The 25,194-nt window shown below is 41.1% G+C and overlaps 2 protein-coding genes across 3 annotated transcripts in view; one reads left to right on the top strand and one right to left on the bottom strand.

Moving 5' to 3' along the window:
* Positions 1–25,194, bottom strand: part of LOC117819877 (transmembrane protein FAM155A) — a 182,632-nt gene that overhangs the window by 128,718 nt on the left and 28,720 nt on the right. The gene's annotated exons all lie outside the window — the stretch shown is intronic.
* Positions 19,916–24,856, top strand: abhd13 (abhydrolase domain containing 13). The gene is made up of 2 exons (XM_034693384.1): positions 19,916–20,288; positions 22,551–24,856. The coding sequence occupies exon 2, from the start codon at positions 22,585–22,587 to the stop codon at positions 23,638–23,640; it is 1,056 nt and encodes a 351-aa protein (XP_034549275.1). The 5' UTR covers positions 19,916–20,288; positions 22,551–22,584; the 3' UTR covers positions 23,641–24,856.

The following is a 25,194-nucleotide window of genomic DNA, read 5'->3' on the forward strand; positions in this document are numbered from 1 at the left end:
TGATTCCCCACTGGAGACAAATCTTGGTCTTCTATGGCGAATTGGTTTTCCAAGCTATTTCCACACTGTAGCGCTAGCCAATGAAAGCAAAGGAAGGCAGGACTAGGTTTCTCTCTTTTGAGAAAACAAATGACAACAGAAATGCCTCAATGGTGCCTAAAACTAGTTCATATAGAAATAGAAATAGTGACTGGCCACAGCTGAACGATGAAGAATGTGAATCTGTACGTCTGATGACACCTGAATGTGAAACTCAAACCAGAGATTTGTACATATTTCTGAAGAGAACTGAATTCATGAGTCTTTATCAGCAACAATAACACTGGTCTGATACCTCCAGATGGAAGGAGCAGGCCTCTGTAACATCAGCTTCAGCCTGTGTGTAAACAGCAGACGGCAGGATTTACAGGAACTCCAGAGCTGAGACTGAGGCTCCCATCTCCTGCTGAGAAATCTGTGGACCAGCCCTGAAGGATTTTTGTCATCAGGCATCCCAGCTGTCAACACCAACCTGAGCTGGACCTGCTGTACTTTATTCCTTCTGTGTGTGTCCATTCATCCTCATCTTATAGCTTGCTTTCTTCCAATTCAACTGTTTTAAAAATAGAGATAAAACAGACTTGAAGGCTGTTCTTCTGCATTCGCGCAGAGTTGTTGGTATCACTTGAACTTAGTATTCTTTGAGTGATTTGAGCTCACATAAAAATTTCATAAGCTGAATTTAATGGGACAACAGATTGAGGACCTCGGATGAACCATTTATTAATGCAAAGCATAGCAGTGTGTGAGCAGGGAAAATGAGCTTGGCGTTTCTAAATGCATTTCCCTCTCGCTAATCTGAGCTGTCAGAGAAAAGCACCTCCTGATGAAAGGGATATGTCTGCCCCTGGATCCAACAGGAAAGTGGAGAGAGAGAAAAAAAGGCAATGAAGCCTTTGAAGAACTGGGAGTGGAGTCAAATCCCAGCAATCATGGAACCCGAGCAGCATCAAGTGCTGAGATCCAGTCACCTCTCATCCTGTAGGAGTGGTGTGTTCACAGGAATAAACACAGCTACTACCCAGATTGTGCTGGGGATGGGACTGGAGGAAGGCCAGGGTAGCTCTGCTCCAATTCCCCAGACTCATCTCTCCTTCACTCGCCTCCTCCTCTCTTTAGCTTGGATATACTGAGCCTGAGCACATCATGAAGCAGTCCCTGCCACTGTGTTGAATCACGGCTCAACGGGCTAATCAGACCAAACCGTATGAATTTCTCCTCTTCAATCTCTCTCTCACTCATGTCATCACTGTCTTACTGTGAAACTGCAAGAGTAATCTGCTGTGGAAACTGCTAAGATCAGTTATAATTTATCGGCTAGAGTGACTTTAGGACAATAAGGGTGCTATCACTGCTTTTAAGGATGCCTTGGTGGATTCTCTGTAGTCGTCTGCATATTCGTTTAGCATTCTAAAGTTTCTACTGAAATCAACCTTTACCTTACCAAATCTAGAGCAGAACCTTTTAACCCCTCTTGTGGGACTTGGCGATATACAGTATATCAAGCTTTTAAGACATATTGTTGTATTTCGATGTAGTTTATGTTGCATTGAAATAACATTATATGTTTCTACTGTAGAGCCGCCAGTTTGCCTATGTCTCTTCTCACTGTCCGTCCCTCTTCACCACGCCCCACCTCTCTCTCTCTCTCTGAACAAAACCGAAACTCAAAATCCTTCCCCCTTCCCCCACCTAGTCACAACAAGAAGTCCTGTGTGCAGCATCAACAAGGAGACAAAAAAAAGTCGAGAGCAAAGCTGCCGAAGAAGAGCAGCTTGTTAAAAAGTCAAATTCTGGCTTCTTTATTTGGATACGGTTGTGGTTTAAATTTTCAGAAGAGCAGCAAAATAATCTAATAATCCACATTGCAAACTTCATTTAGGTGTACTGTGGGGAAAAAGGACAACGTGGAGTGGTAATACCAAGGTAGTGGCCTTAACTTCTTATTATAATCATTAGAATATCTACTAGTAAACATACAAATGTAGCTCTAGTGAAAGTTCAGACAGGAAGACTATAAGAGCAATCACAGCAGTTGTTTAACTCTCCTCTCTTTCGTTCAATAGCTCACCCGCTTCCAGCTGCATGCTCCGGAGCTGTCATTGGTTAATCAGCGGCGGCTGTCATCCAATAGCTCAGTGGCACGCCCTTATCGTCAGCCTATCAACTTTCTGCTGTCTTTTTAAATGTGTCTCTCTCTCCAGCTAGTTCCTTCTTGTATTGATGGTGCGCAACCCTCCACCTCCCCATCTCCACCTGATCTCTGCAAGTCTTCAATTCCTAGGATTCATCTGTCTGGACTCTAGGGGGATTTCTTCTGCTACCAAATTCACACATCCTACACTCACAACATTATCCCCATAGAGTCCTTACGCCAAAGATTTCTGTCAAGTTTCATTATTCATTAAGTTGTAATAAATAACATTTAATCTTCAAGCTGTGTCTCTCTTGATTAGGGTTGCAAAATTCCGGGAATTTTCAAAGCTGGAAACTTTCCATGGGAATTAACAGGATTAAACCAGGAATTTACAAAATTGAAGGTTGACTCTTAAAAGGGAACTTAAATATAGTTGGAGAACATATATTTTAGCATAATCCTGACTAAAACCACCAGATTTCATGCAAGAAGATGCTTCTTTTATTTGCATGTTGAATGGCACTTTTTTGGAGGGAGAGGGGATCCTTTCATTTAATATTTTGAATGGGACTTTGTTGGGATTGCACTTTTGTTAATTTTTGAATGGGTTGGGTTGGGTTATGTAACTCAACATTCATGTTTTTGTTCTTCAATGAAATAACTGATTGTTCAATAGAATATTTAACACTTGATAAAGTTCTATTTATAAATAAATCAGTTTTAATTGTATTATTTTGGATGGATGTCTGCTTATAACAAAACAAATATTTATGCTTGGATATGATACCTTTCCATTAAAATACCCTCCATTCCCAGTTAACTCCATTAAATTCCCATGGAAAGTTTCCAATTTGGTATATTTCCAAAATTCCCCAGCTTAACTTCCCATGGAAATTTACCTGAAATTTTCCATCCCTTTGTAACCCTACTCCTGATTGAAATGAGAACACATTATTATTGATGTTAACTGGGAGACATTTCTTCCACTACACTCTTCGTTCTATTGGTACCTAAACAGCTGTGTAGCCATTTTCTGCCATGCCAACCTAAATGATCAATAATGCATCCACAGGATCTGACCAGCAAAGGGATAAGATGTCCAAATTCATCCACAGGGGGGCCAAGATCACCACAAAGTAAAATTCCTCACAGGCCCTTTAAGTTGTTTTCAGGTGTCAGCACTTTACATGATTGTGATTTAAAAATAAATATGTTTATCTCTTACATTTGAAACAAACATCTTGGATTGTTCAAACAAAAAGGCTCATTTTTTGGTGAATGATTGTTTTTTTTTTCTTGCATCAATGATCGCTGCTTTTGCAACATCAAGACAGATTTAAACCCAAATGGATCTGACAAAAAATAGACAAAAAGCAATTTGGTGGCGTTTCCATCAGTGCGTATCAGACATGACAGCCGAATCATGATGAAAGAAGTGTTGAGAGAAAAAACAGAAAGGAGAGCTAACGTAACGGCAGAGAACAGGTGTCTTATCAATGAGATGTCAGTGACCGTCAGGGAGTGAAGCTTAAAACCGCATGAATGAATGTGCTTCAGCAAACACTGACAACTTTGGAGAGGATTCAGAGCAGCAAAACAATCCACAGCCAGCTAGTTTGCAAACTGGAAAAAAGTTAATGTTTGTATTTTTTTTGCAATTAGTGTTCTATTTTGGGTTTTTTTGCAAATAAGCAGATATTATAATAATAATAATAATAATAATAATAATAATAATAATAATAATAACTTTTTTATACAGCACCTTTAAAACAAGTGTATACAAAGTGCTTTGACTTTGCTTACCATGGTTCAGGGAGGAGGAACTTTGACAATGCAAAACAAAATGCAACGCAAGAGGTTAAAAGGAATACACATCAATTAAACAGAATGAAGTGGTAGGAAATAGACCAGTAAATCATTGTTGAGAGGTTTTCAAGGATAAATAAATAAAAACAAATAATAAAAATAAATAAATAGAACTGGATAAGTAAATAAAAGCATTAAAATGACAATAAAAGAGGTTTTCAGAATAAGAGGACGACATCACATCGGCATGCTATATGCTAAAATTAAATGGGAAGTGGCTTCACATTGCAGCGACTGATATAAGCTGTGTGATAGTGAGTGTGTTAGCATATAGCCTTTTGAATTCAGCACAAAGCACCGCTGCACCCTCAGTCACACAGCTGCTTGCAATTGAACCACACACTCTCAGTCTAGTTATCATGTAGCTTAGCTCCTCACTTAACTCTCTCTGTGTGGCTGTCTTGTTTGCAAATAAAGCCAAGGTTCAACCACTCTCTCATCCGGTATGCACGGTGGTGGTGGTGGTGGTGGTGGGGCGCTGTGTGGCACTATGCTGTACTCTGCCTGAGCCCTTACTCTGCGTCATCTATCTCATCACACACACACTGGCCGACCTCAGATGACTTTGCAGACACACTCTGCAGTCTAGCAGTCACGTGCCGATCTCCGCCTCTCTCCCTGTGGTGGCTTGCTCTACTTCTGATCACATCTGCGCTTCGCCTGGCAATCTCCAATCTACGCCTGAGTGAAACAATCACAGGAGAAGCGCCATCCATTAGTGACTGTTAACACGGTAAATTCATTTAACCTGGGACCATGTTAAAAGTAAAGATTGTGTCATTGTTAATTTGGTTTTCCGCCTATTAGCTGCTCTGCTAGCTGCTCCCTAAAAGCTGCTTTGATGTGAAGGAGGCGTCGACACACACACACACACACACGCACGCACACACTCATGACCTCCTTCCTTCCTTCCTAAACAACCATTCTCCTTTCTGTCTTGGCGATTATCCCCCTCTCTCCATCAGTCATGCTGCTCTCTGTGAGGCTCTGTAAATATCTACCACAGACAGAGTAAAGTTCAGAAAAAGGTCAAAAGCGATAAATTCCGCACTGGCTCTCGCTACTGTGTATCAGCGTGAAACCAGAGTGTGAGGAAGTACCCAGTGTATCACCGTTTCATCGGCTGAGATTATAAGACAGCAAAAAAACATGATCCGCCTTTCTATCAGGCATGTAAACCGTCGCTGCGACCATTAAAAAGACGTTCTCAGAAATGATCCGTGCAAGGGAAAGCATCAATCATCCCCAGTGCGCTCCTCGGGGCTCACTGGAGCTGTGATGCATTGCACCACCGAGATGCTCGATTTACAGGAAGGAGATGAGGAAGAGAATAAATGATATGCTGAAATTATGGCGATAGTTAAATCAATCAGCTCGAGAAGATGAGCATCATCTGATTTTGCGAGCTCCCATCATGCAGCGGGGGCTAAAATATGAGGTCAAAGTGGGTTCAGGGCCATAGCTGTGGTGATACTCTGTAATCAAGCTGGGGTCTAGGGAGCCGAGGCCTGGGGAACATAAATCAACGGCATGAAGTGCTTCTATATACTGCTGGGTGGTGCGCTTACACAAGAATGCACTCTCTCTCTCCCTCTCTCTCTCACGCACGCGCATGCACAGTTAGACAAATAATCTATAACTCATTTATTCAGGTATCATATGCTGTCATCGGGATGCACACATTCGCACAAAGATACAGAATGCCTTGCTCTCTGCTAATTCCTCCCATTAACGGTGACATTTAAAGATATCTCCCCAGTGCACGTCCGCCAGTGTAAAGTACCTTTTCATTAAGCTCTTATTGTGTGGGCCTCAGGGGTGAGAAGGGGAAGTGCCTCAGTGTGTGTGTGTGTGTGTGTGTGTGTGTGTGTGTGTGTGTGTGTGTGTGTGTGCCTTGCTGAGTGTGTGTGTGTTAGCGTGGGAGAGACGATACAGAAAGAGAGAAATAGACAACAACTGAGAGCCAAGTGTGGCGATAAAGAGGGGAAGACGAGGAAAAGAGGCAGTGATGTATCGTCCAGATTCACAAGTTCAAACTCTTGTCTCTAAATCACGAGCCTCCCTGAGCAGTGCCTATTACCCTGACTTACTACAGGGTCACATGACATACAGGGAGCCAGATACGTTTATCACTACCTGTGCTTGTATGTTGGCCTTTCCTCTCAATCATCCCTGTTCCCTATCTCCCAGTTCAGCGTGATTTTTCCTTCTTGAAGAATGGACTCTGAAAATGTGTCATCTTTTTGAAACTCCTAGTTCTTTCACTCTGACTTTACGGGAGCCGCCTTATGTGCCTTGTTGCATACTTGATGGACATATGAATGGTAACAGAAGTCACTTAGTCATGATCTTAACTAAAAAGCTATAACGCCTGAAGTGTGTACAAAGCTTTTTGTTTGTTTGTTTTTTAAAGTAGATGCGATTGCCTTCATCTGAGCGATGACTCTTACACACACTGATGACTAAGTGCCATGCAGCCCCTACAGGAAATTGTGAAACAGTGTATTCACACAAATTAAACTCAATATTGAACCCTTTTTGTGACCTTTGAAATTTTTTTTTTTTTACATTTTTGGGAGCTTTTTTGTGCCTTTACTGAAAGATAGGCCAGTGGATCGCAGGAACCAGGAAGAGAGAGTGGGGCACAATCAAGCAGCAACCTCCGGTCTCAAAATATGAAGCCCATGTGGAAGTGTTAAACTGCAATTCATCGAGAATCCGCTTGAGGCTGGCTGCAGAAGCACCGGAAACCACATAGACGTGAATGGGAAAAAGACAATCTTTGCAGCATTAATAAACATGTTTACAGCCTGGTTCAAAATCGCCTTGGCTCTATGAAGCTAATTTATCTATTGGCACACACTGCACGGGGGGTGGTTTTTTTTCCCGAGTTTTTGCCCAAATAAGGACATGACTGACCTCACTGACAGGCTGGAACACATACGTAGCTGCTGGCTAGGAGGCTCAAACCCCGCCTCTTTACGTCACACTATGACTGGCTGAGTTCCATTCATGCGGTAGGGTAAGATTTCATGACCTTAAGCCCGTTGGTCAACCATTCAGTTTTCAGATACTCCAGCTACAGGGTGCCCGCCTGTCAATCAAGTCAGCCAAGTCCTTATTTAGGCAAAACTCGTAAGTTTAATATCTTCGAAAATACAGAGTCATAAAAAAATCACCCCTGTACAGTGTGTGCTGATAGAAAAATTAACTATACAGACCTTGACTGTTTTTTGAACCAGGCTGTAAACATGTTTATTTTTGCGGCAAAGATCGGCTTTTTTGAATGGGTGTGTATGTGGTTTCCAGTGTTTCTGGAGCCAGCCTCTAGTGGAAGCTTGATGAACTGCAGTTTTCCACACTTTTGCTTCAATGGCTTCATATTTTAAGACCAGAGGTTGCCGCTTGGTCACACCCAAAGACTGCATTATAAATGGACGGAGTCTCCATAACGTCACCCACTGGTTTGTAAAGCAGAGTTTTGAAGCATAAAGTTTGTGGTTGCCGTATTGAAAATGCTGACTCATCCTAACTTTAGTCGAACTAGTATGACGCAAAGATGTGGAGTCGAGGCAGGGTCTTTAGCCTCTTTGCTAACAGTCACAGGGTCTGTAAGTCAAGTCAGCCATGCCCTTATTTAAGCAAAACTTGAAGGTTAATATCTTCAAAAATAACAACTAATAAAAAAAGATCAGCCCCTGTACAGTGTGTGCCTGATTCATTCATTCAAACCCTTTTTCTTTAACCAGGCTGTAAACATGGTTATTTTTGCTGTGGCTTTTATGAATGGGTGTGTTTGTGGTTTGCCGTGTTTCTGAAGCCAGCCTCTAGAGGACGCTCGATGAACTGCAGAATTCTACATTTTTGCATTGGCTTCATATTTTAAGATCTGGGATTGACCCTTGGTCACACCTCATCAATGTATTCAAAGGAAGGACACACTGAAGCACCTCCCTCAGTTGACAGTATACTTGAGTGGCCCACCAGGTTGCAACCATCACAGATGATGCCTGAAAGGCTCTAAAGGGACTGGCCATGCTCTACTGGTGGCATCACATGACACATTGCCTTAGATGCAAGGGTAGGCAATGGTGAATGACAGCGTCTGACCAAGGCTTAAATTGTGATTCTTTTATTTGAGTGGGGTCTGGGGTTTCAAGGTTGTCTAAATAAAATATAACAAGGTGAGGCAACCCTGGGCTGAACTTTTATTGATGTATTCCAATACTGTTAGAAATTCAAAAAACTACAGCTGATAAAAACAAATCTGTGCGCTCTCCTGTATACGTACAACTTACACAGGCATTTTGTTGCTAGTAAGGTAAAGTCAGTTCCTAAACAAGTTGCTCTGAGGATCCTCTCTTCTTCCCAAGCACCTCTGCTCCTCTCTCCTCTCCACTCTCCTCTGCTTCTCTCTCCTCTCCATCCTCCTCTGCTTCTCTCTCCAGTCCAAGCACCTCTGCTCCTCACAGAACTCCCAAGCCTCTTCTCTTCTTCCCAAGCTTCCATCTCCCAAGGCTCCTCCTTACTCTCCATCAAGATCTCCCCTTTTCCCCAGAGTTCATCTCTTCTCCCACAGCTACTCCACTGCTTTTTCCTCCCTAAGCTCCACTGCCCTTTTCTCCTCCCTTAGCGTCCCTCTCTCCTCCTAGCTCCTCTCTCATCGCCTGTTCTGTTCTGCTCTACTCTGCATTTAAATGAGGTAAATTGACAAAGGAAAGCAACCGATTAAAAAAGTGCCAAGGGAGGGGAAGTGAACTTGAACTAGCCTGGCTTTCAGTTTTGTACTTAGGTATAAAAAAAAATGCAATCATGAGTTGCATAGTGAACATAGTATTACTAAAGATATAAACAGACGTGCAGATTTGGGGAAGGTGCACAGGTAAGCAAATCAGCAGTGAGGTCGGACGTATCTTAATTACTAACTTACAAGAAAAAAGTGAAATAGCAACATGAAAATATGAGTGCAAAAGAGAAAAGAGAAGCAAGACAGAGACCTTTTCAGGAATTAAAGAAATGACTTGGAAACCATTAAACTAGAATGCATTTTCGAGCCGGTATGATCTGAGTTGTTTCGATATTCTGTCGATTGCCCTAACACTGCTTTGAAATATTAAAAGACTAGCTTGACTGGCCAGCTAGCTCTGGTCTGAGCTGCAAACTTAATGTGACAGTTAGCTACAAAAGATCAGAGCATGTTTTCTGTAATTTTCTTGCCGTAATTTGAATAACGGTTTAAGAAACGGTGTACAAGCACAATATTGGGGAAAATGTTATAAGACTAACCAGTGTCTGGCTCAGTTTTCTTCCCCACCCTCTAACCATCACTAGTTCCCATTTACATTTCCTGTTCAGGGTGGGATTCTCCTTTCCACTGAAGTTCCCCTGGTGCTAGTTCTGGGCTGGTGGTAGAGCTAGTTCAGAGTTGGTTCAAGAGAACCTTCTAAAAGCCAGCTTGCTTTTCCACAGGCAAGGGCCACAAGATAGCCAGGTCACGATTACACCACCCTCACTCCTTGCAGTAAGCCATTCTTTATTCTTGCCCACCAAGGAGTTGGTTGGTTTTTCTGGTTGGTTGATTTTTCTGGTTTAGGGTCATTTTCAGGTGGTCTAAACATAAAGAACTGGTCCCACTTGGTGGAAAAGGGGAATGTTGCACCTGTTTCACAATTGGAAACCCATGGAGGTGTGATGGTGGGGTGAAATAGCTCCACCGCTGAGCCGGTAACAGAAGTAGTAACAGAGGCATAATGGCGTCTCTGTTAACATTGGAGCTGGGGTATGTGTGCACGTCTAAGTGGGTGTGTATGTTAGGCTGCCACTGCTAGTTTACACACTATTATTCTAATGTTTTTGCAACATGCGTGACGCAATTTATTATTATCATTATTTATCTGTTTATTTTAAACTTATGAGTGCCACCTGTAAAAAAATAGGCAAGAGAAGGCCTGTATGTTTGTGATCTGTTTCAACTCTTTGGTGTACCTATTCATAGAACCCTAATTATTTGCAGTGTATTTACACAAATATATTTGTCATGGGTGTGAAATAAAGTCAGATTAAGCATTCAAAATGCATTTTGCATGTACATTAGCAATATTAGAAATAAAGAGTGAATAAAAGACTGTGTTATGAAAGATGGATAATTGACCTCTGACCATTGACCAACTTGTTCTCCTTTCGTTCGAGTGCAAGTAATTTATATACCTTGTTAGTACCTTACATCTGAAATGTGGGTTTTTTTCTGAAATTACTTTTAATTTGATTGATTTTTGAATTCATATTTTGTGTAATTAGTTTAATGTTCTGGCCACTTATTTAGGGCCAGGTGTTAGCAATTCTTCTGTAATGTTATAAATGAAAATGTATAAATAAAGCTTTTGAAAAAAACAAGAACTGTATGTTATTTCATCCAGATCAAAGACTTAACTAGCATCAAAACTAGCATTGTGGCTCATTTCTCGCCAGTCAATACTCATATACACACACACACACACACAAACACCCCCTACACACACACACATACACACACACACACACACACACTTCTTAAATGAGAAATGAAAGATGGCCTTTCCATCCCCACAGGATAAAACAGTAACCTTTCATCTGGACCACAACCCGCCTGTTTCTACTGGCGACCAGGGTCTCCATGTCCGCTGGTATCAGCTTAGTCAGGAGTGATCTCCCAAAACAACTCAAACAATCACTTATTACAGGTCAGACTGACCTTCACAAAGTGACTGCTTTCTCTAAATTGAGTGAATTTGCTCTTTAAGTGAATGGTGGTCACACACATGACCCTATATACACTGAAATCGCCACAGTTTGTTTCACCTTTACCAACCTCTGGACTCCGTGGCTGCATTTTTCAAGGACAGTTGGTTCTACTTCTCTGCAGAGTCTGAAGTCTCCACAGGCTAAATTGAACACATTGTAATTACAGCATGCCCTTGATATTGCACTTTTTCAAATAGGGCTTGCTGCTGACACTATTTCATGGTTCTAACTCCTTCAAAAAGAAAATGCCCTTCACAGAGAGAAATGTTTTGGCTTCTACTATTGTAATGAGCTTTAGGCAAAGAGGGGCTGTACAAATATTTCTGTTACTGCAATTAATATAAGGTAAGGATAAAGATGAGGATGATGATGAATGTTAAAGGGGGCAGGTTAGATGGTTCAAAATAGTTCCAGAATTTCCAAATAAACATGTAGCATCTTTAGCTAGCAAAGAATTTTAGGAAGTTACAGTGCACAAATTGTGTTGGTCACAATTAAAAAAACAATAAACAGTCAACTTATTTTACGCAAACTTTAGAATGTAAGAATTTCTTATTTCTCCTTGAAAAGATAAATAAAAAGTAAATGTGAATGAAGGTCCTCAGCAAGAACCGGTTCGGACCGAATATACAAGAATAATTGCATAGTCTATTTACACAGTGCTTTGTTCAGCTGTTGATGCTACACAAGAAATGGAGATGAAAAAGAGGGAGACAAGCCTTCAAACCTTACTTATTTGAATAGATCTCTTAAAGCTAGGGTTGGTAGCAAGCGTGCCGGATACGGCCCTGGTGGTGAGGCTTTCAGCAGTGTGACTGCCCCCTGGTGGCTGGCTGCAGTATAGGTCAAAAAATCTGTCTCCCGCAGTCAAACTTTAAAAAATAAATACACGTCGTACGAATGTTTCTCACATCCGTATGCTGTGGCGATATGTAGTTAGTATTTGACTGTTTTTTGTCCAAGGCCTCTTTTCTGAAAAGTTTCTTTTTCGTTAGTTATTAGAGTTTAAAAAACGGGGTTTTACTTCCGGGTTTCCTTTGATTCACAGCCGCCGTAGAACGAAACTTCAAAGGGCACACAGCGTCTTGTGACGTTATGCTGTAGGGCGGAGCATATTACAAAGGCTTCACAGGCTCTGGCTGCACAATGGCTGCGCCCAGGAGAGGGATTTTTTGGCTTCAGAACTGTACAACGGGAAGAGGCGGAGCAACGCTGTCCATTTTTATTTACAGTCTATGGTTGGTAGTCACTGAGAACTAGCATGAATTTGAATGTAGCATTTCCTCAGGACTCCGTCTAACTCCTCCCCCCCTCCCCTCAGAGCTCCTCCAAAATGACGCTCACATGCACGAGCGCCACTGATTCACGACCATATGATCGTGACTGATTCAAAACCGGTCCTCAGCACATCGTTTGTGTTTTGCACTACGTCAACTCATGTCTCACTCAGCAGTAAGAAAACACCAAAACTTTATCATAGTGAAAGTAAAAAACACAAACAAAACAGGAAAATGTACGCACAGGAGGCGGGCAGAACGGCAGGACGGGATTTGATTGGTTTCATAAATTGGCTCCCAAAGGCAGGGATTGGTTGGTGTTTTCCCAGGTTGACTCCGGCTGTAGATAGCAGCTTTTTTCCCCACTCTTTTTTAAGAACACATTATGTATTGATTGCCATTGGGACATAAAGATAATTTTTACCAGCAAACAAAAAGTGTATCTAAATCTGACTACCAACCCCAGCTTTAAGTCAACTTATATTGGTCAAAGCTAGCATAAAAACTTATTTTTTTGCGAGGTAAATCATTTCTTTTTAGTGTAAATATGGAACAGCAGCAAACATGCTACACAGGCTTTGAGCTGCTTGTCAGACTGGAGAATATTTGCAATGCTAAACTAAGCTTGTTGCTTCCTGCATTTGGCCTCATATTAAATATCAGTCATGAGAGTCAAAACGGGCCTCTCAGATCTCAGCAAGAAAGTAAACTTTCCTGAAATGTCAGACCACTTCTTCATTTAAACATTGTGTGGCAAGATCAGAAATAGCAATTCAAAGACAAAAGCTGGCATTTTTAGTTAATGACATTAAAAATACATTTGAAGACTGACTGTTTTAGCACCTCTGGCAAGTGGTGTTGCCACTGTGGATGCTGTTCAAGTGTCTGGAGAGCCAAAGAAAGTGTTCTCTAAAAGTCATCTTTTCATCTTTATTTTTGGCACATTGGCTTAATGTGCTAATTACCCATCTCTACCATCAGAGGAGATTGGGGGAAGACTGGGAGATTAATGATAAGATTATTAACATTCTCTAGATGCTGCAGATATGATGGGGGCATTTCAGGAAAGGTGGTGATCACTTTTCTCATGTTTCCATATCTTCTGTAGTGTACTTTATACAGTTAGGAATCCAGTTAATTAAACAGTCTGCTTCGCATGGGGGGTTTTGTCCATCCTGTCGGGATTCTATATCCCATAACTACCTGCTAACCATACATTATCCCGCTTATACAAACACAGTGGCAAAAAACCTTGATTAAAAGATAATTTTATTGATTTATATATACAGTTTTTGAAAAAGAGTTCCAGTGATTCGACTGCAACCTTAATGTTCCATGGTGGTGGATTCTTATCTGCCTGTTGCAGTTGCTTTAACATTAAACTTTCCTCATTCAGCTCTTCTTTTCTAAGCACTGCGGTTAACACACCTTTAAAAATAAACGAGGCAAAACACTTCTGTTATCATCACAACTGCTCATGATTTAAGTTTGTTTCTAGTGATCGATAGACACGCGCCACAGCCATAGACTGTATAAATAATGGACATAGTATCTGTGACGTCACCCATCTGTTCCTGAGCGCTGTTTTGAAGCCAAACGACGGCGGCAGCCATTTTGGTAATGCTGAACTCAACCAGTCAAAGGGTGACGTAAAGAGGCGGAGTTTGAGCCTCCTAGCCAACAGCTATGTGTTCCCGTCCAGGAGTTAAGTCAGCCATGCCCTTATTTGGGCTAAAACTCGTAATCTTAATATCTTCTGAGCCGTTGCATTAGAAAAAAATTCACCCTCCGTACAGTGTGTGCCGATAGAGAAATTAGCTATGTAGAGCCAAGCCATTTTTTGTAACAGTCTGTAAACATGTTTATTAATGCTGCAAAGATTGTCTTTTTTGAATTGGTGTTTATGTGCTTTCATGTGTTTCTGCAGCCAGACTCAAGCGGATTCTTGATGAATTGCAGTTTATAACACTTCCGCATGGGCTTCATAGTTTGAGACCAGAGGTTGCCGCTTGGCCACAGCACTTCACAGAAACACCAACGCTGACAGTGTTACAAGCAGCATCTCGGCATGCTGCTGGTTAACGTAACACAGGTGTGTAGATTATTTGAATTTGAATAGATGCCAATGATTATCAAATAGTATTTTGCCTTGAATTGCCCATCCCTGGCGATCGGTAACTCAGAGTTGCCCTCACCTGCACCGCTCATTGCTAGGAATGCTAGACAGGATCCAAGTTGTAAAAATCCATGTTGTTTAGCCAGCCGATTAGCATGCTAACCGAAACCAGGATTATAGCCACATTGTTTTAATGCGAACATAAACTAATGGTTTTCCCTCACCTTACGGTCTTTGGGGTCAACAAGCAGAAGCAAAATCTGCTGGAACTCTTTACCGCGGATTGATTTGACAAGATGTGTGATCAGTTTGCCTCTGGTGTTGCTCATATTAGTGAAAGTTAACCATCGTTGTAAAGAGGTTTTGACAATCAAGCATCTTACACAACCGCAAGATCAGTAAAACAGATGGATAATAAGAAGAGATAACCATGTTTGGCTAAATTAGACATCACTTTGCTGTAGAATAGTTCCTTTTCTGACTATAGTCTCCAAGTCCTCACCACTCTCTTCACCTTGGTTAGACGTGTTGCAAACAGGACTACGCACAGATAAGCCTATACATACAAAGCTGTGTCTATAGGTTAATGGCACTGATAGATATCATCATAGGCATACCAGAAGGTTCATTAGCATGGGAAACGAGGGAAATGTAGCCTTTATTAAATGTCTGCCTCTTCGTCACAGGAGGCTCCTAATTGATTCCTGTGACATGCAGCAATTTCCACACTATTTCATCCTGGCAGGCACAGTGTTTGGGCCTACAGCACTTCACAATGCCAGGTAGGCCTGCCTGTTTCTTTTAGCTGATTAGGCCATCACTTTACTTTATGTGCAACCTCATTAAACCTTGATGACTGACTGGATTAAAGCCATGGGAGCTCTCACTTTGTTAATTATAAATCAATGAAATACAGGACAGTAGTTTCATGTTGTAGCCCTCTGGCAGGTATCTTCTGCTTGCATTTGCTCTCTCCTGTGTGATGTGTTCAAAACGAGTTGCATTATGTAGCTGTCCTCTCTAACTCAAAGCAATGCTCTGTCTCCAAGGTGACAACACATTTACATTGTAGCCATGGACACCACATCTATCACCTTGTGCATGGCATTCAGTGACTCGCAAATCAAAGAGGTATCACTCACAATGGTGTCAGACGGGTTCAGCAATGTCTTTCACGAACCCGAACGGCAAAAAAATGTGTGGAAAGCGACAGCGGCACATGTGGAGATAGAGATGCAGTGCCAGTCATTAAAGGTGCTGACTGACAGAAAAATCAATGCCTATCAATAGCTTGCCATTGGGTGCACGATGTGAGGTGAATAGTAAGCTCGTCCCTTGGCCTGATGATATGATATTCCCAGGCCAGGTCATCGCAGTCACTCCTCGTCCTGTAGCAGCTCTGAATTTGTATTATTGAGCTCGGGCCCTCCAGCTGTTTAGAGTGCTATATTTGAGGTAATTGAGTCATGGGATAGGATAGTGCAGCAGCAGAGTGTGTGCGTATGAGTGTGCATCAGGTTTGAGTATGTGTGTAATAGATGTTTTGACTGACACGTCAGAGGTAATTGAGGTGTAGGAAAGAGAGAGTGAACTTGCCAGCTGTCATTCTCTTGTATGCTGAAGCCATCAGAATGCAGCACTCTCGAAAACCTTTAGAGACCATAGCACAGCAAAGTGTGTGTGTGTGTGTGTGTGTGTGTGTGTGTGTGTGTGTGTGTGTGTGTGTGTGTGTGTGTGTGTGTGTGCGCGTGTTTATGCCTGTCATGCATATCAGATATACTACAGCTCCTGCCAGCCATTGAAGAAGACACTACTCTATGGTTCTGTATTTTTAAGCTTAAATAATAAATCCTGCTTGAAAATGCACATGATCTTAGAGTACATTTTTTCAAAGTTATATATATATATATGGACATATATGGACATTGACAACATATTACTACATACCTGTATTAAAGACTTGAGTCTGATTGGTCAATCCCTAATTACAACAATGATTAATTCTCAACAGCAAAAGCTACGCCAGGGACAACCTGATCACACAAGTCATATCAAATCAACCCGTGGAAAAGAGCTCTGCCACATTTATCCTCTGCCCTTTGACACTGTGACAAAAGTGTTAGTTTTGGATAATGTTAATTTGTCTCAAAAGCAGGCTGATTGCTAGGGAAGCATTACCACAAATGGAATTGGTGGGACTTTTTTTAAGCTATATAGATCAATCAATTCTAATCAATAAACATATCTATATTTTTGTCAACTTGTCTATGTTTTTAGTTGGTTTGCCGGTTAGTGAATTAGGATCCTGACGAGGTAAGCTAGATCCGGACCAAAGCGTAAGGGTTTGCCATCCCATAATACCCTGCCATGCCACACTATACAAGTGTTGACATCATAACATTGTACTTTGAAGTACTACACTGCATACATCTTCTCAAACACAACCATATTGTAGTTCCTCTATTATTTTCAGCATCAGGAATAGGGTTGCAAAATTCCGGGAATTTTCAAAGTCGGAAACTTTTCATGGGAATTAACTGGAATTTATTGGAAATAACGGGAATAAACCAGGACTTTACTAAATTGAAGGTTGGCTCTTAATAGGGAACTCAAATATAGTTGGGGAAAATATATTTTAGTATAATCCTGACTAAAACCACCAGATTTCATGCAAGAATTGTTGAATATCTATGCTATTCCTTGAGGCTCTTGAGACCACGCCCCCTACATGCACTTTTTATTAGCATGTTGAATGGGACTTTTTTGGAGGGAGAGGGGCTCCTTTCATTTAACATTTTCAAGGAGACTTTGTTGGGATTGCACTTTTGTTAATTTTTGAATGGGTTGGGTCAGGGGGATGAGAAATATTTAACTCAACATTCATGTTTTTGTACTTCAATGAAATAATTGATTGTTCAATGAAATGTTTAACCCTTGATAAAGTTATACTTACAAATAAATCTGTTTTAATTGCATTATTTTGGACGGATGTCTGCTTATAACAAAACAAATATCTATGCTTGGATATGATACCTTTCCATTAAATTACCCTCAATTCCCAGTTAATGCCCATAAATTCCCATAATTTCTAATTTGGAATATTTCCAAAATTCCCCAGCTTAACTTCCCATGGAAATTTTGTGGAAATTTTCCACCCCTTTGCAACCCTAATCAGGAAATTAGCTTAAACAATATCTCATTTACTAACTATATGTTTTTATACAGTCATAATACTATCAGTTTACATAGACGTAATTTTGTTAGCCTTTGAAGTTGCCATCAAACAGAATGAAAGCATGCTCCATCTAGGGTGTTTATGTTGCCTTCAACACCCTAGATGAAACCAACTTCAAGGACAGAGCTGGACACAGCCAACAGCTGTGCTAGCTTGCACATGATCTGTCTCTCTGCTCCAAGGTCACATTGAATGTGAGCAAGATGTTAAAAACGGAAATACTACAGGGTAGCCCAGGAAGAGGAATATCATCCCTGTGTTATAGTCAACAAGCTTATTCCCCATGCTGTGCTTATATTTCATGATATTCATGATTGCTGTCACGGTCAATCTTGAGTAAACCTGCCTCTGTTTGTTTTGGAGACGATATCTTGCGCAATTATTGTCAGAGTCAAAGTGAAGTCATTCTGCAGGTGAACAGGAGCTGAACTGAATGTCAGGTGCAGGTTTTCTGACCTTGCTGTTCCTTCCATCGATGGACAATTCATTCAATGATATCTCTCCCAGCACCCTCCTGCTAGCAGCTCGGTGTGTTATTGCTGTCACATCTACAATTTGACCCACTTTTGGAGGTGTGATGTGTTGGTGGAGATGTGTCAATTCTCCACCAACACATAAAAACAGGATTTCTTATAGTCTTCATTTGAGATCTCAGCAGCAAGCCAATATCAGCTTTCCACATATACTTTTTTATGAAGGTCATGATTTAGGAAACAGAGGCTTCTGAGAACCTCCATCCTGGGAAGCTTGATTTACAGTGGTCAGTGCTGGTTCTTGTAAACCAACATCAAAATTAAAAAAGAAACGTAATGGGAAAAGGGCCAATTTTGACTTTATGACCTGGATCGCCAAAAGCCACATCCTCTGTTTATATGTGCGGCATGACAGAGCATTGTTGACCTAACCTGAAGCATCCCTATCTCTTAAATGTGTGGAGTCTACTGTAAACCAGTGACATCAACCTTTACTGCTGATTCTTTGGATTATATTCTTTACAAGAGCAGCACCTGGTGGACAAAAATCTAATAGCACAGGCAGTGGTGACTTCTCAAGCTTATAAACATTTTTTTTTGTGAAATGTGTGGATATATTTAAAAGAGTTGGGTAATTTGATTGTTATAAGAATTTCACAAGATTACAGAGTAAAGAATACATTGACAATATTATGGTTAATTGTAAATAGTTTGAAATGAAATAAGATGCTTTGCAGGGTTGGACTATAACTTGCGTTTCAGACAAACACAACTACACAAAGACATTTTATTGTCTTGGATCAGATTTCCGAAAAGAGAAGGAAATTCATGAGCTGACTTCAAAGCAAAAGTGTAGTGAGTAATTACAACATTGATAGAAATGTAGTGGAGTCAAAAGTACAATAATTGTCTTTCAGATTGAGTGGAGTAAAAGTAATAAGTTTCCTCAAAAAATAATACTCAAGTAAAGTACAAATACTCAAAAATGTACAAAAAAATGTACTCAAGTAAATTTACTCTGTTACTGTCCACTAGAGATGTGACGTTCGCAAACAAGTCGGTCTTTTAAACAGCTCTTTTAAGTGAACGATTAGAACCGATTCGCAGTTGGGAGCTTTTTTTTATGCAGTTTGCCCGCGCTGCCTTCACGTGTCACCTGCGTGCACCATGAGTCTTTTGTTCACACTTATTGTCTACACTTTGTTATTGTTTACATTGTTTTGATGTGGATTTGAGTCAAGAAGCTGAGCTCCTTTTTGTAAAGTAGTTCAGGTGTAGAAACACCAGGTGGGGTAGCACAATTTTGCATTCACATTTTTATAATGTCCTCATTTTTATTCTAGTTTTGTTTATATTTTTTATATACATATATATTTATTGTTATTTATCATTTTTTATATTTTTTTCTGTATTGTTAAAATGTTCTTGTGTGGAAAATTTTACAGTAAAGTTGTTTGGCATGGAAGTTATCTGTAGCCTGCATAGTTTTTTTAGTGCAACAAAGGGACTTTTCAAAATAGTGATCTCACTGTCGAAGCATGGGGATATGGAACCATCTTATGGAATGTTTACAATGCCAAATGAAATTATAATCAATATTTCAGAATAGTTCCAACCAATAGAGTATATATACTGATGGGATGTATAAGTTTGAATTATTCTGATCCAAATCTTATTGTATAACTGCTACCAGAGATTGTTTCCTTGATAAAAACAAGTTACCCCTGGTTGACTTCTAATAAATAAATAAATATAACAAGGGCTCCTCAAGATCCGGTTCCCTTCAAAGAGCCATAAATCCCATCTCTACTGTCAACCAAAAGAGTAACAGGGAAAAAACTACTAAATAAAAGTTGTGCAAAATGTATGAGAGAGAGGGAGAGAGAGGGAGAGAGAGAGAGAGAGAGAGAGAGAGAGAGAGAGAGAGATTTGCAGGAGCTGGATAAAAGAGCAAACAGGAGTAAAGTGGGAGTAAAGAGGACATTGCTGGGCTTCCTGTCCGGTTTATGCGCCGTAATGGCCGATGCGGAACAACTCCATAGGATGGCACTTGTGCAAGTAAAGGAACACCAGCTGATGTGTAAATAAGAAGACGATGGAGAAGAAGGTGTCGTGCGGAACTTTGCTACTTGTGCCGATCCCAACACGGAACTTATGAACGTTACACCAGTGATGCTAACCAGCTGTGTAGCAAGAGCTAGCCTTACCGGTTCTTGCCGTCGGCTACTCACCTTGCGTTGTCACAAGTTAACTTTCGGTTTGAATTAGTAACCTGCAGCTGAGCTGAGTGACAATTACCTTGCTGTCTATGTTTCGTGATTTTGTTAAGATTTCGAGCTGCTGAGGAGCAGAAAATGAGAGAAGGGTGAGTATGTGGCTACAATGCTAACCCCTGAAAAATGAGGTGGCTAACTTAAAACGCTCTGCAATGGTGTAAGCTAGAGGAGGAAGTGATAGCTTGTTTGTTAGCTTCTCACAGAGCCAACTTGTAGCTAGCTTACGTACATGTTAGTAACTCTTATTTTGAGTTATAGTCAGTGACTTCTGAGCTCGGTCTGACGCCCTTTACTGCTGTAGTATCTAGTTTTTGCCAACTATAAATAGATATCGGTATCGCTGAACGTCAGTGAGCTTTAGCTGTCAAACGCTAACTCCACATCCATTCCTAACATTAATCCTAGCTATTTGCAGTTTTCCTCATGCTACTCGCAGTCGTCACCATGTTTGACATAAGGGTGGGGTCTTTACAATTACCAGGTGCAATGTCTGCAAATGTATCATGTACCCTGCAGAGGCGTCACCAGGGATTCTGCCCCCCCTGAAAAGATATCTCAGTGGGCCCCATCACCACAGCCAACCCTACAAAATATAACATTGCTGCTATAATACTGGTTTATTTGCATTAAACAAAAATATATGCTTAAAACTATCCTGGTTAACAGACTCAAATCTAAGCTACATATCAATATTGTTTATTTTACAAATTCTCCAAATGTAACTGCACAATATTGACCTTCAGACTGTCCACCTCTTTAAACAAGATTATTTGAAGCCAAGTGACTTGTTGATTAACAATAAGGGGGCATTATTTGGTATAATCTAACCTCATGAAGTAAAATTAAACTCTATAAACCTACAGTTTCCTTTTCAATCAGATTCAGCCACACCTGAAAATATGACAATTCCCCACTTTAGGCATGAAACGCGCATCTCACAGAGCCGAGACTCCCCTTTTTTCCAGAAAGGAATTCTGAATGTTTGTTTATTTATTCAGACACATTCAGTTATCTTATTGCAGTTATAACCAAACAAAATGTGTAGAAAAAAACTTTTATTTCAGGCCATTAAGGCCCCCCCTCCCCACTTGGGCCCTAGGTAGTCAGTCCCACCTTTTCCCCCCACTATGACACCCCTGGTACCCTGCGTCTTAAACGTGTATCCAACTATTTTAATGTCCAAGTGTACATTACTGGCCGTACAGAGACCCACTAGGCGTATACTAGCTGTATATGTATCTTTACTGCTTACTACTTATGTAAAGTTGAAGTTTTCAGACCATCAAGCCTACGAGTCCTTATATCGGCTAACACGTAAGACATACCTCATCGGGTGTTGTTACAGCAGTGACTGAATACCTGCTCTGCTGGGGCCATTAATGAACAGGAGTTACCATCTGCTTACAACAGACTTACAGATAAGTGAAGCTATTGACCACAGACTGTGTACATGATGTGGCTGGGACTAGTAGCAGATGCATTTACAAATGGAAGTACTATCTTCAACAGTCAATAAGGATTCTTATGTAAGTGGAGTCACTGGTGTTGCATTAGGCATTTTTTGACCGCAGGAACTTTACCCCGGAACTAGGGACTTTAGCCCGGAACTACGTGCTTTTCGACCTGAGGAACCAGCATCTAAATTGAATTCAGGGGTAGATAATCTCCCCCCTGAAAAGCCCCTGCTTGGGGGGGGTAGTACTTTTCAAAGGTACTGGGACTTCCTGGGACTTTTGGTTGAATGTAACGGTCTTTGTGGAGTTTACACAGTTGTTGAAACACAGAGGGAGTTCCTGGGAATGCATCCTAGTTTAGTTTTTTATTAAGATTTCAAAATATTATTTAATATAATTTTTTTTCTCCATACGTCACTGGCCTGATTTGCACAATCTATTTACTTCAGCCCGTGGTCGAAACGCAGACAACAATGGGGGCACCAGAACCTTTTAGTTCAGGGGAAAGTAGTACTCTTGGTCAAAATGCACCTATTAGTACTTTTTAGCACTCACCAATTATTTGTATAATCCTATGGGATTTTGCAACACATTGAACAGACTGCTTATGAGCTAACCTGCAGCCAGCTTGTGGGACTTTAGAACATTGTTCTGAAGAAACAGGACAGTGTTTGTCAACCCTTAGTGAGTACAGAACTAAAGGGAGGCAATGTGCAGACATTTCGTGTTCAAAAACACCAGCAGAAGTGTGCATATTTTCATTTTCTGTATAGAGCACTTAACCATTTTGTAATTACTTCAATTATGTACATGTGTATTCAACCACTTTCCTCTCTCTCTCTCTCTCTCTCTCTCTCTCTCTCTTTTACTCCTCTTTGGCTCTGTCTGTGTTTGCAGAGTGTGCATCTTGTGACTCAGCTCTTGCGTAGCCATGGAGAAGCCCTGGAGGCTGTGGGGGGCAGTGGAGCGTTGCACCCTGACTCTGGCCTCCTGGTCTTGGGGTGCTTGTCGAGTCTCTCTTTTGGCGCTCATCCTCACCTTCCATCTTTACGGGGGGTTTTTCCTCCTGGCTCTGATCTTAGCCTCTGTGGCAGGTATCCTCTACAAGTTCCAGGATGTGCTCCTCTACTTCCCTGACCAGCCCTCCTCCTCCCGCCTTTATGTTCCCATGCCAACAGGAATCCCTCATGAGAATGTGTACATCCGCACTAAGGACGGTGTGAAGCTCAACCTCATCCTGCTTCGCTACACAGGAGGGGACACGCCTCCTGGAGTCACCCCTGGAAATCAAAGCTGTCCCACTTCCTCTTCTCCACCCACTATCCTTTATTTCCATGGTAATGCAGGTAACATTGGTCACAGGGTGCCAAATGCCCTGCTGATGCTAGTCAATCTGAAAGCTAACGTGGTGCTGGTGGACTACCGTGGTTATGGAAAGAGCGAGGGGGAGCCCAGTGAGGATGGGCTGTACCTAGATGCCGAGGCTACACTGGACTATGTCATGACCCGTCCTGATTTGGACAAGACAAAAGTGGTACTATTTGGCCGCTCACTGGGGGGTGCTGTGGCTGTACGATTGGCGTCAGCTAACCCTCACCGTGTAGCAGCTATTATTGTTGAAAACACCTTCCTCAGCATCCCCCACATGGCAGCAACACTCTTCTCCTTCTTGCCCATGCGCCTGCTGCCCCTGTGGTGCTACAGGAATCAGTTTCTGTCCTACAGGCAGGTAGCTCTGTGCCGCATGCCCTCTCTGTTTGTGTCCGGCCTGTCGGACCAACTCATCCCACCTGTGATGATGAAACAACTGTATGAGCTGTCTCCTTCACGGACTAAGCGCTTGGCTATCTTTCCAGAGGGCACACATAATGACACATGGCAGTGTCAGGGCTACTTTGCTGCTTTGGAGCAGTTCATGAAAGACCTGCTGAAGAGCCACGCCCATGAGGAGAGCGCTCAGCCCACAGCTAGTGTCACCATAATCTAAATGACACAGTCCGGGACAGACTGTTGATTTCAGATCTTCAGCTGGAGGAGGCGGAGGATGCTGTTGTGGAAACTGATCAAATTGACTCAATTGTTTTTGGAAAGAATGTACATTTTTTTATGCTTTTGTCTAGGTTCTCTTATTTTACTCTTTTTACCTCTCTGAAAATGTAATATATTGTAACAATGATTTGACTCTTTCAAGATTTTTAGGGAGGGTGTCATCGCCCTCGTGGGTTCTTTTGTGTTGCAGCTATGAATGCATGTATCTATGACCCTTTATGAATGAGCCAGTGCATACATGTCCACACTGCGAGACACAGCACAACCACAAAAAATAAGCTCTTATTGGTCGGCTTAAACAAATTAGAGTCACTGATATAATGGCACAGAAAACAATGACTGTATGAGGATCTGCTATAATTTAGTGAAACCTAATAACTACTTGAGATAAATTAATACTCTTCTAAAAAAAAAAAAAAATTATTTATCTTTTTTAATACAGTTTTTTTCAGACAACATATTTTGACAGCCAGGTTGTTTATTTCTCTCCTGCTTGGTGCGTCATGACATTGTACTTATTAATATTTATTTGTACCCTCTGTTTTTAATGATACAACAACATATTAGAAATATTTGTGCTGTTGAACAATTTGTTCAGACACCAGACAATAAGACAGAGCTGAAGTGGTCGGTAAGATAACAGTGACTCATTCTTTACTTCCGCTTATCAAAATTAATTTCCTGAGATCTTATTTCCTGTAAACTGCGTTGGTTTCAGTGCGATTACTCTAAGCTGCAAGATATTTCCTGGTATCTTTCTTCTGTTCATGCTCAACTAGCACATGATTGTCTTTTCTCTTTAATTGGCTCATGTTGACACTGAGCACAGTTAGCTCCTGCAGATGCATTCGATCTGTGTGTGTTTTTTAGTTCAATGATGGTGTAAGATTACCTGAAGTCTGTCTCAGCACAATACTGTGATACATGCCCCCATATGTTCACTGAAAGATGTACTGCTTGCTTGTGTGATTCTACTGTCTGTACTGACTTTGAGAGGGGATCTGTTTTAATGTAACTTCACAGGAGAAAACAAAATACTGAGTCATGTTTACAGAAGAAGTTGAGCAGAGGCCCAAATGAGGTTTCAGGATTCAGGGTCTTTGATTTACTCCTCCTTCACTTAAATAAACAAGGAAAAATTCTGATGAACTCGAGAACTTTTCTGTGGAAATCTGTTTGATGAACTTCTCACTGACCTTACAGAGAAAGCTTTTTTTATCCTGTATCTACACTCTAATTTTACCAGGAAATGATTTCTCAAAGGTCAGCACAGACAGCTGGAATGAGTATTACTGTCTCATCAAACCTCAATATGGGCATGTGAGTATTGTATAAAAATAGTCAGTAAGATGAAGCCTATGAGAACTTACAATAAGGTGAGAATTTTGATAAAATGTAGTGACTTATGTGTTTGCCAGTATCATCAATTGATAGTCGGATGAGCTTTGCTTCTCGTCTTGCCCCATGTGTATGTGACAAAAATGGCTTCACT

This window comes from Notolabrus celidotus, chromosome 10, assembly GCF_009762535.1.
Source record: "Notolabrus celidotus isolate fNotCel1 chromosome 10, fNotCel1.pri, whole genome shotgun sequence".
In the NCBI taxonomy this organism is placed as follows: Eukaryota; Metazoa; Chordata; class Actinopteri; order Labriformes; family Labridae; genus Notolabrus; species Notolabrus celidotus.